Source organism: Punica granatum, chromosome 1 (genome assembly GCF_007655135.1).
Source record: "Punica granatum isolate Tunisia-2019 chromosome 1, ASM765513v2, whole genome shotgun sequence".
NCBI classification, from domain to species: Eukaryota; Viridiplantae; Streptophyta; class Magnoliopsida; order Myrtales; family Lythraceae; genus Punica; species Punica granatum.
The window spans coordinates 49,369,930-49,382,958 of NC_045127.1; the positions used below are offsets into that span (position 1 = coordinate 49,369,930).

General features: G+C 31.2%; 1 protein-coding gene and 1 long non-coding RNA gene across 3 annotated transcripts; one reads left to right on the forward strand and one right to left on the reverse strand.

The window, feature by feature from the left end:
- Window positions 1–4,753: 4,753 nt before the first annotated feature.
- On the reverse strand, window positions 4,754–6,185 carry LOC116192857. Of its 2 annotated transcripts, none has more exons than XR_004154155.1 (2): window positions 6,049–6,185; window positions 4,754–5,035 (listed from the first exon to the last, which is right to left on the reverse strand). It is a non-coding gene; the product is annotated as an uncharacterized LOC116192857 (long non-coding RNA). The 2 variants fall into 2 exon arrangements; XR_004154154.1 differs by having other exon boundaries at window positions 6,037–6,135.
- A 5,605-nt stretch (window positions 6,186–11,790) lies between these two features.
- On the forward strand, window positions 11,791–12,688 carry LOC116193285 (late embryogenesis abundant protein At1g64065). Its single transcript, XM_031522109.1, has one exon. It carries the CDS (start codon window positions 11,798–11,800, stop codon window positions 12,587–12,589), a length of 792 nt encoding a protein of 263 aa, XP_031377969.1. The 5' UTR covers window positions 11,791–11,797; the 3' UTR covers window positions 12,590–12,688.
- The last annotated feature ends 341 nt before the right edge of the window (window positions 12,689–13,029 follow it).

A 13,029-nucleotide genomic window follows, 5' to 3' on the forward strand; every position in this document is an offset into this window, starting at 1 on the left:
AACAACACGATGGATATTCATGCTCTAATACTTGACATAGATATATGTTTTTTCATCAAATTAAATATATACTATTATATAGGTATTTGAACTTCAAAAAAAAAAAAGGATGCTTGCATTTAACGTATAATAAGTATAGTAAAAAATAGTTTTCACATTAGTGTTTCTCCAAATTGATAAATCAATTATTATCATAAATAAGTAAACATCAAGTATTATGTTCATGTTTCTTCCAGTCATGAATAGAAATTAGTTGAGGATATTTGAAATTAAAAATAATAAAACAAAGTAAGGAAGAAAATCATGATTAATGAAGGAAAAAAAAAACACACGCACGCACAAAAAAAAAGGGGGCTGAGGAATTTCGAACCAAGGAAAGCCTAGCGGAAGAGAAGGCTACTGAACAACTCACCAACTGAAAGTCATGAGTGATTGATTGTCCTCATATTTTAGTATATGAAGGCGAAAAAAGGGAAAAAAAAAAAAGAAATTTAATGAGGCGACACGTCAGTCTTCCTCGAGAAACGGAGGGCCGAGTTCTTATTGTTCTATATAACTTATACTAGATTGTTTAGCGTATGCATTGCTGGGATTTTGTATGGAAAAATCCATAATAAGAAATTAAGTATGAGAATAATAATTGATATGGATTGTGAAGTTTGTATTATATTATAGTCCTTTTTTATTCTATGAATTTGGATATAGTAAATTTTATATTACAATGATACATATTTAATTCGAGTATTATGAGAGAAGATTTGCGCATATTCATTATTTCATTTATCAAAGAAATTTCTAAATAGAATAATTTTAAAATTCTGTTAAGTCAAAATCCTTAACTTTTGGTTAAAAAGTAATAATTACGGTCTTTAAACTTTTAAACTTCTATATTTTCTGATGAATTTTTATTACTTATATATTATAAATTATATTATGTATTAAGTCTTTATGAATTTGAATAAATTTAAATAATTTTTTAATAATTTATCTAATGAAACTTTAATTTCTCTTTTCTCTTGACATTTAAACGAATAATTATCTCTGCAGTTGTCATTATTCAAGTCATATTCTGTTTATGTTTTATTTGCTTAAAAATGGTCATTATATTCATAATAATGAATAAAAGCTCGGATGCCACATAATTATAGAAATTTTTCAACATTTTTTAAATTACAAATACTTATAAACAAATAACAATAAGCGATTGAAATCCTTCTTCTTTGACCATTTTCTTATATTATTATTACTCATAATAATAAATTATTATCATATCATTTTTTTATAATATATTAATATATGAATTAATAAGACTTTGACTATTTTACCCCTATTTATTATGTTGGGAATCAAGTTTATATATAATATAGATAGATTAATATATGAATTAATAAGACTTACTATTTTACCTCTATCTATTATAGAGGAGTCAAGTTCATGTATTATATATATAGACATATAGGTAGATATTAGATAACATTTTTAACCCTATGATATTATAACGTTTACATTTATGACTATTATTTATTGTTTTGTAGTCAAGTTTATATCTATATATATATATATATATAGATTATTGGAAGACTAGGCATAATCAAACTGAGTAGCCTAATGGTGTTTCCAGACATGTTTGAATTTGAAGGAGAGAGAAAATGACGGAGTATGGACTGGACTAATATTAGGGACACTGAGAAACCATGAGAACTGATGCTTTGATGCAATATAATTAACATATAGAAATGATAAAGAGCAGAGCATCCATGAAATTAACCATAAATGTCTCTGCGTGATTAACATTTATTTATCGATTTGCAACATCACTTGACGGTTCATTGATTTGCTAATGAATCTTGACCGGTATGTATAGACATTTCATTGAACTACTCTACCATATTTTTCTTCGTGGAGGCTCTTTAAATATTGACCGGCAGTAGAACAAGATCACCCCATCATTACCATCAATAATTCATCTCATCTTTGCAGGCTATTGTGCTGACCAAATCACCTGTGACCTCCCAGTCAATTATAAGTGGCTATAGCTTTCTCACCCCAATTTTATGGCTTCGGATGCATAATAAATCCCACTCTTTTATTTAATTATAGAATAGTATCATCCAATATCCTTTCTAAACATAGATTATAAAATATTGACATTAATTAAACGGAACGGCATGCACAATGCTCGGGTCACTATGGTTAACACTATTAATAAAACCAAGTAATTTGAAGCATGTGTTGTTGTATAATAACTTGTATTTAATAATAATAATAATATATTAATCGATTTGTTAACAGATTAAAGATTGCCCTCAATTATTTGTGTTTAATTCGAATTACCGTTATTCAATTTAATGGTCAAATTGACTCCTTGAATTTAACTCATTGAAACAGTATCTTTTATTTAATTACTTACCATTAGAAGTGTAGGCCATTAATTTGATTTAATTAATTCTTTTAGTAATAATAATGGTTATTATAATGGGTAAATTAAAAAAAAAAACTCAAATTTTGTAAAATGTCTCAATTTTGTCCTAAATTTTGTTTTGTAACAGAAAAAACCATAAGTTTTCTAAAATGTCTCAAAAATGACATCCGTTATAACTTCCGTCATTTTTGCCTACGTGTGACTTACGTGGACTGTTAAAGGGACCCACCATCAGCAGCAAAAATCGACGGAAGTTATAACGGAGGTCATTTTTTAGATATTTTAGAAAACTTATGATTTTTTTGTTACAAAACAAAATTTATGACAAAACTGAGATTTTTTACAAAATTTGAATTTTTTTTTGTAATTTGCCCTATTATAATTGAATGCATTTCTTGCTGTATAAAACGGACAAGTGCCTCTTTTGTAAACTAAGTCCGGAAATTACATTCGAGTATTCTTATTATTCATATAGTTTATATTATTCCTCGGGTTGGGTTCTAGTGAGAGAGCGACATGTTTAGAGCCACAACTACTCCTCGTAGGGTATTGTATCCCGGGGTTGGATAATTCCGTTGACGTCGCGCTATAATATTGCAATGAATTATCTATCCTCAAGAAACTTTCCTGAAAACGCCATGTCCACTAATCGTTTTCAATTATTTGTGTTTCCATTAAATTATATCGCTTGTTTTGATATGTTAGACAATTTTATTTCCCGTAATTGTGATTTCGTAATACTATAATATTTTGCGACAAATTTATTTTCTGTATTTATTTGTAATTCTCCACATTTTGAAATTTTCCACGACAATTTGAGTAGATAATCCTCTCCGAATATTGGGCTATATTGTTCAAGATGTAGAGATATTTGAGAAATTTTAGGAATTTGAGATATTGAGCTATAATTCCTTTGAGACTTGAAAAAACGATATATAGAAGCACGACATTAAAAGCGCATTATTATAGCAAACAAACAGCACAATAATCAAACTATCGGAATTAATTTATGAGGAAAGAGAACTACTTACCAGAAAATACTACCGTAGGGCTTACCACAAGAAAATATTGGAGAAAAGTTCTGCAGCTCTGTCTATGAACGGATCATCAGGATTTGATTGAAGAATTGTCAAGACAATCTAATACCAGTCGTTGTATTCAAAGCTTCTTTCTCATAGTGTGTGTATGTGTATATATATATATATATGTATATAACTGTAATAGCACGTTCATTCTTCTCACGAACAATAAACTGCTTGGTAAAACCTCACGAACAATTGTGACAAGGCAATTCTTCGGAACTAAAATAATGAATGTGACATAATCGTATGAGTATTAATCTTAGGCATTTGAAAATAGCTTACCTTATCTATAACAACCTTGAGAGAGTTCTTGAGGATAGTTCCGCGCTGCCCTATACTATCATTTAATGGTTTTACAATCTACCATAGCAAACCAGTATGTGCAGCATCGCTGCCGATGCTACTCTCTTTTGTTGTTTAGAAAAATGTCAAACCCATCAATGTGATGCAGCAGAATAATGGTAAAAAAAACGGTGGAAACGTACTTTCTAGTTTTCAAGAAACACTTAGCAAAATTGAAGCTGATTTGTCATTGATGCGATTAAGACAACTTTGACAAGGGCAATATGATAACAAACCAAGGCACTGTAATAAGTAAATTGCCAAAATTATACATGGAACATAAGGACAGTAAGACAAAAGATTATTTCCCGGTTACTTCAACTGCAAAAAGGAAGAGATGGAGTAACATAATTTCTCGTATTTATGATGTGAATAAAGTGAGTGCAACACATATAGGTTGATCGTTGTTCAGTTTGCAGTACACTGAAAGGCGAAGTATTAAGATTCAATGCATGGCTTCTCTCGACTAAGGAATTCACTAATTTAAGCATTATGCAGACCAGATAATCCAAAATTTGCTTTAGTCGTTTTTCACTTAGAAACTAAATGACAATTTTTAAATTTCTTTAAAAATGCTAGACATCTGCTTTTCATATCAACACGTCATTTGGAGATGGACAACTATATAGAAATAGAGGATGAATCTTGTCAGTGAAAAATACAGGATAATTAAACAATTCATTAAGAGGAAGTTAAGAAACGAATTAGTGAATTTAACGAAACCTATGAGAGAAGTTCATATAGAGTGTGTTACAATTTCTAACTTGATTTCACGTGCTGTCATCTCTACTCGAAGAAATTTCTTATTAACACAGAAAATCCAACATCTAATCATTTATTCATCCAAAAACCAGAAAGTGTATTGCACTTTTCAACCTAGTAATTATTTAGCAGAGCATAGAATGGATAGGATAAGATGTTGAACACGTGGTCAATACAAAGTCTAGGAGGCTCCCTTACAAATTTACAATTGCAAGGCACTACAATGCAAAGAACAAAGATCATAAAATTGACATAGATGAAATCAAAGGTCAACTGAAAGATACCACGTTAAACATATTATAGTACTCCCTATGGAAGTAGTAACATACCTAAATGACAGCACAACGGGTGGAGAGTAGCAAGGAAAGTGTCAGTAATCTTCACAAAGATGGAGAGTAGGCACATAATTTACCAGAATAGTTCATCCCTATAGTACACATCAAAAGAACATTCATTAGAGTAGTTTGATCAGTCAGAGAAGATTGATTAGCATCAAGAGCGGGTGGAAGAAACTCACACAAAACTGATTGAACATATAGATATAAGATAGAGAGCTTGCAAGTGGATATCAATTAAAGACACTTGTAATGTATGAAACATGCTTTGAATAAATTAAAATAAAATAAAAATAACAGCAGTTTTAAAGTTATATTAATTATTACTACCTATGAATTTCTTTCAACAAATAATTCATGTAAAAAGAAGAGGTTGAGTGTGAAGAAATAGAATTGATATCAAAGCCACTCGATCACTTGCTTTTCTAAATAGGTTGAACATATAGAATCAAATGAAAAGGACATTACGAAAGAGAGAAGGCAATAAAACGCAATCAAAATATAAATTAGCAAAACAACTACACACGCCCACATATATTTCGAAAATGGAAGTGCAAAGGTAACATATAATCTGTAGAATGGTTGCAACCCTTGCATCCATAGACTGACTACTTTAGAAGAAGAATGTAGCCATACCCATCTAAACTGACGTTTACTAAGCTGTCTAAATCAAACAGCAGCATCGGACAGTGGTGGCATATTGTTAGATCCCCTAACATTTGATCTGTTTCAACTTTACAGACAATTCCTTTCAATGAGCACCTTGTAAATTCATTGCCTCGCCGAGGAAAGGAAACCGCGAATACATTTTTTTAATGTAAATTAGCATTATAATTATAATTATAATTCCTTTAAGAGTTTGAACAGTACCTGGTTACGAGTAAACCATATTCAATATATTATAGATTATATGTTTAAAGATCATTGATGTAATCATTGAAGTTAGGCATTTCAACAAACACGTTGGGTACTCTAAATGGAAGATTAAGAGTAATAATTGATCGGATATGCAATTTAAGCGGCACAGATAACAGAGCATAGTTTTTCGGTATTGGCAGGAAAGGAGTGCAAGGGATAGCAATAGCGGACAGACATTCTCAGTAACCTGAAGAATGGGGACGAGGATGCCGGAGGGAGCGGAAGATAGATGAATGATGAGCGGTGTGGCGGGAACGAAGGAAGAGAACCGATCATGACTTTTGAGGAGGAAGTAAGCGTTAGAATGAGACTGTTGAAGGGTGGGGGTATTTTGGGAATTTTAAAAGTATTGGAAACACGTGAGACTTTTTATAAAAGACGTCAATCAATTTTAACTCTTATAAGTTTCAAAAAAGCTAAATAAATCTTATATATTCGGCCTACTAGACAGTTTTGATCTGGTCCGTGAATGGGCGCTATGGAGCTGTTGATGTGGATTTTGAAGCCGTTAATTTTGTCCCCTTATTAATTTGTTATTGGCTACAAATTAAAATATTTAAAAATTAGAAAAATTAAAAAACGAAAATAAAATATGAAAAATTCGGTGGCGCACATTTCTCTTCCCAAAAAATATTTTTTACAAATTTTAAATTTTTTAAATTGTAGCCAATAACAAATTGATAAATGAACAAAATTAACGGCGTCAAGTCCACATCAGCGGTTTCATAACGCCCATTAATAGAATGGACCAAAACTGTCTAATGGACCAAGCATATCGGATTGATTCGGCTTTCTTGAAATATATACGATCCAAGTTTATTGGAGACTAAATTTATAAGACTAAAAATATCTTTCTCCCATTTTTTTTTATGGTTATAAGATGTAATGCCTTTTCATAAATTTATGCCTATAATGGTTCCAAAATGGATCACAACTTGACACAACTGAAGGTCTGAAAGGACTCAAAATAAACTGAACAATAAAAATGCCGAGTCTAAGTCGAGATCTTAGTTGACTCTCGGCTTGATTAATCCAAATCGTGGCAGATCTTTTTAAATAACAATTCATCTCCATCACTTATCCCAAAAAAAAAAACTTATAGAAACGATTCATCTCCACCTTTCCATTTCATCCGTTTTTATCCTATCATGCCCACCATGCCCTAACATATGTTCAACGAGATGAAAATGAATCCATGATCCGAACTAACCCGAATCGGATTCACAGTGCAGCAACTGCCCAGGAAGGACGATGAAGTAATGTCTCCAGACACGACGGGCTCCAAATAAGATGTTCTAAAAACTCTATCGCCTATGAGTTTATTACTGACAGACGATTAATTAAATGGCTGTCTCTCAACTTGCACGACTAAATTAGACCTGTGGACTAGTCACTTCAATTTAAGTGGGCCACAAAAAATCATCAATATAATTATCCCAGGAAAAAAAAAGATATTTTATCTACCCAAAAAATATTATTTTTTTTTTGCTTTTCTTTTCTGATAAACGTATAATTTTGCAATTTATTAGAGGTTCATCATGAGGTTCAGGGCCATCCCATATGCATTAATCAAATTTAATCTCCCCATCATGAATACTCATCCTCGCCCCCACAATGAAAATAAGTGAGACAAATTGCAAGGAAGCGTGCAGCAATTAATTGTATGTTTGTTCTTACTCAAGTTGCATAGTTTATATGATGACAACTGTTTCAATTTCTAGCTACTTAGGTAGTGCTTTCTGATCATGGACAAATACGAGCTTAGAATATATTAGAGTGTGAGAGCAGAAGACCGTGCACACCTCACATAGTATTTCAAAATAATGAGTAATTCTCACAATAATTTACTTCATTACTATATATTGAGTACGAGGACATTTGGTTCTTAGTTCCAACCCGTTAATTGTACCCGTAGAAACCACAATAAATTATGAAACGGTGTCAAATTAGTAGACCTTCGGAGAAAACTAATATTCTAACTCATTAGTTGTACGTGTTTGTTTTAAAAATAATTATTTACATTCTCAAACATAATTTTATTTTGAAAGAATGGTACAAATTTTTAAATATTTAAAATTTTAAATAATAATCTTAATAATATTAGACTAATTTTCAATAATTTAGTGACAATTTTACTATTAACTCTTTTATTTAAACTGCATAGCGTATTTGTTTAATCATTAACATTATGCATGTTCTCTAAAGATTCTAAATGCAAGTATAAGAACTTTCATTTTGCAATTTATTCTTTTGTAAATTAATGTTTTTTTTTATATTCTTATTTTTCTATTAAATTTTCCTGTTATGACGTCCTTTCAAGCAATTAATTGTTCTTTTAAATTAATGTTTTATCATATCTTATTTAGCATGTATTGCATTGTATATATATTTAATTATTAATACATTATGCAAATTTATTATAAATATTAAATTCAAGTATGCAAGTTTGATTTTTTAAATAATTTTTTGTGATATTCTTACTTTCAACTGTTAAATTTTTAATTTTTTAAAATCCTTCATATAATAAACTTAACTATCCTTAATGAAAAATATTTTTTATTAACAATTTTGCAACTAATAGTTTTAATTAATATGTACTGCATATTTATTTTATTGTCAACGTATATAGTAGCAGATTATATAATTAAGTTCAAAAAACAAATTTTATTTTGCATATTTTGAAATAGTGTTATTCAACTATTTTTTTTATATGGATCGTGATAATTTGTACGTATACTCAGTGGTATCAATTAATTTAATATATCCATTTGCATATTTATTTATTATAATTGACATGTTATTTGAATTAATAAATTGAAATATAATTATTGCATTTATTATGAGTATTAATTGAACTCTAGTGAATTTTCGATGCGTACCTTAATATTCGAAAGTTCAATTAACTCTGACTAATATACTTCAAGTCGGGTCATTTATTAAAAGGTAAAACTCTTTCAATATAATTTTTTTTATTTATAAAATTTAAATTTGAAATTTTATTTAAAGAGGATAAGTATCGTACTAATATAGATAATATGAGAAGATATGGACCAGTGGCATAGATCATATGTAAGAGATTAACGCCTTGATAACACTGACATCGTTTTGTTTGACACTTCCGCAATACATCGATGATGACTTCTGTCTGCCCAGTTAAAGCATTTCCACGTGTTCCAATAACAGAAGCAATAAACAATAATGACTTATTTGATTTCAAATAATGATTTTAAAATCACATTTTAATTTAATTTTATCAATAATAAAACAAAATAACTCATACAAATTCAAAGAATAAATTTCATTTATATCATTTTTTTCACAACAAAATAAAATAATTTATATATAATTAAAAAATAAATTACATATATAATTATTTATATCACTTTTTTTTAAAATTAAAATCTAATTTTAAAATTTTATTTTCAAACGAAACGCTGCATGAACAATCAGAAAAATGTAATCGATGATGACTTCTCACTTCTGTTTGACCCAGTAAAAGCATTTCCACGTGTTCCACTAATAGAAGCAATAAACAATAAAGACAGAAAAATATGTAAAATCAAAGGCGGCTCGTTATTTAACAGAAAATTTTCTCAGCATTCTCGCACGTCAATTTTGCTCGGTCGGTTGTTGTAATGTCACCACCGCTGTCATAAATAATTGTACTGATACATACATCTAAGATCCAATTGCATAAAAGATGATTTGATATAGCCGAAGCGGGCAGTCAGTACCGCCCCGAATTAATAGAAGGTGGTTTAGCTTGCGTTTAGTTTTCGAGTTAAATTATGATACAATTTAACTTGATTTTATATAATGATTATAAGTATTAATAAATGTATGGATGGATGAGAATATATATATATATATATATTAATGTGAAAGTTAATAAAGAATTTATTAAAAATTAGTCATAAAAATAATTAAAAAAATATGAGTGAAAAATTACTATTAAATTAAAAAAATATAAAACATTAATGATTGCAGTGTTGAATTTATGAAAAAATAGAGTTGAATTGAGTAGAATAAAATTTTATACTTAAAAACCAAACATAACCCAAATCGGCTGATTGCTACCTCGCGGATAAGATAAGACCGAGCTATGGTAGAAGAGAACGTGCTGAGTCATCCAGATGACACCGTCGGTGAAGAGATTATGTACTGATGTGAAAGAATATATAATCGCACCAACAAAGTGCAGGACTGCTCAAGAAAATTCGAGAACCCAAAATGCTCAATCTAAACCAATCCGCAAATCCTTATATTCCGAAAATATAATATGATTATAGTGCAATTTTTTTTCTTTAAATTTCCTAATGATGGTTTGAGTTTTGCTATTTATACTTAAAAAAAAAACAAAAAAGAAAACCGCACATACATGCATGATAGATTTTTTGTGTGTACTTTAGATTCGAAAGTTCAACGAATCTTAACTAATTCAATTCGAGCTGAATTGACCCACTAAATAATAAAACTCTTATACTGTGGATACTCGAACTCGAAAACTATTTAAGATGAATAAATATCGCACCGTTGAACTAATCCACACTGTTTATGATAGATTTTTCTTCCTATGAATTTTGCAACAGCTTTCCATTAATAGAATTATGTTCTCCACATAAACCCATCCCGCCCATTTCTAATATACATTTTTAATATGCCAAAAGAAAGAGAGAAAGAAAGACAGAGAGATAATAGCATTAAAAAAATGTAAAACCTAAAAGCTATTGCGGAAGGCGCGAACAAGTCACATGTAGGGAACTTGCACTAGTAAGAACCACGAAATTAATTACAAATTAATTAGAAGAGATGAATGCCTCACTTGATAATTAAAAAGTTTCGAGTTTGATATTCAATAAAATTATCCGTATCCCTTTATTTAATATTAGAATTTGTAATTTATTGTACTAAGTCAATGAATTTTTCTTGAGTCTGTTTTATAATCGATATTAATTACAAACTATAGAGTCTACAAAACCTCTCCTCTCTTCTGACCTAAATCTCTCTCATCTCAAAATAAACAGTCTATTTGCTGGACTATTGCTTTCTACGTAAATGAGTTTGGGTTCACGATTATTTTACTACTGGTGTTTGTTGTTTGGGATGCATTATATATGATGTTCGTAACTTTCTCAGTCAATAAAGTTGATCCAGATCATATGGCCTAATACGTGGAATTAAATTGCTCGTAATATATAGGACAACACGACTCAAAAGAGTATTTGGTTATTTGGTTAACCGGATCATTAAAACCAAAATTTATTGTTTAGTTTTATTTAAAAAGTGATTTGAATGTGCATATGATTTTCAATTTTTTTGAAAACCGAATTTATTATTTCATTACAGTTTTAGGTGAAAATCGCACCAAACTAAAACCGATCACCTCTAACAAAGAAGGGACAGATGGATATTAAGGGACATATGAATATGCACAACTTTTTCATAGAGTTTCCTTTTCCGGCGACAGCCAGCCAATATTCGAGTGAAGATTAATCTTAGTCAAATAAATTAAGGATGTTTTGTAGTCACATATAATTAAAGAGATAATCTCCATAAGATATGGTCAAGTAAAACATGGAGCCAGTATTAGAGAACTCGCATAATAGGACAAGAACAAAAGAACGTGAAAGGACACGTACGACAACATATTTTGACTGCTTCCTTAGTTCCTCGCTGTTGACTTCTAAAAGGACCCCGTAAAGTCACTTACCGGCGAGAAATAATTGACCGATTTTACCATGTCCATGTCCATGCGCTCTTCTCGAAGAAATAAATAAAACAGAACAATTAAACAATTGCTTAATTAATAACTGTAAAACTTCCGACTAATTCAAAGGCGGCGCTTTATCTATTGGAGCACTCCATAATTTCAGCCACACGGTTTGTTAGAACATCGCCATCTCTATCTACACCCGCACAATAACATATCTATAAATATGTATATACTTCCACACATAAATGCAGAACCCACACTGAACATTGATTCATATTTCATTAATCACCATCCACTCCTGATCATTCATTTCGAACTTATAAATCAGCTGAACACTCGTTCAGACGGTCGAGCTATGATGGAAGATCCAACCAACCCGCTAGCACCCGTCAAAACCTACCACCGGAGTGATCAAGAGTTCGCCCCCAGCGAGTCAAGATCATCACCTTGGTCTCGGGAACACCGGACGAGTAAGTGCTGCGTGTACATCCTCCTCTGGGCAGTCATCTCCGCTGCGATCGCTCTGGTGTTTGCCCTGGTCGTGTTCCGCGTCGAGACTCCCGATTTCCGGCTCAGCGACGTGACCATCAAGAATCTCCATTATGCCACCTCGCCGGTCCCATCGTTAAATGCCACCCTGATCGCTAATGTCACGGTGAAGAACACCAACTTCGGTCGGTACAAGTTTGAGAACGGGACCTCGGTCAGTGTTCTCTATGCGGGTCATCCTGTCGGGGACAGGATAGTCATCAACGCAGGACGTGCTAGGGCGAGGGATACTAAGGAGGTCAACGTGACTATGGAAGTCAGGTCTAGCTGGTTAGGTTCCGACGTGGTTAGTAGGAATCTGAGCAGCGATTTGAATTCCGGGACGCTGCAGCTGAGTACCTATGCGAAACTGAGAGGGAGAGTTCATCTGATGGAGATGTTCAAGAGAAGGAGGACTGCGGAGATGAACTGCACAATTACTGTTGATCTGCCCAGTGAGAAGGTCCAAAATGTACGATGTAGTTGAATATATATCTCTTTTGATCTTAACAAGGAAAATAATTAAAACGTTCTTATACATATTGTTTCATTCATTCATACATAAGTACATACATATATGTGTGTATTTTCCATTTTTGTTCAAATTCATTAATATCTTTTATTAATAATATTATATTATATTTCATAATTATATTTATATTTATATCATCAAATAATATTATTAACAACTCATTATCATATAATATTATGTAATGATTATCATGTAATGATATTTATATTAACAAATTATTATATATTTTATATAATAGCAAATGGCTCTCCACATGCGACATTGCTTTCGTGTTTGTCCAAGCAATTAAGGTGCAAGTCTACGAATTTCGTATTGGGCCAAGGTTACCATGAACCGGATTCTTCACCTTTTAAAATCTTTGGTGTTGGCTTTTATTAGGAGTTTAGGCCGACTGA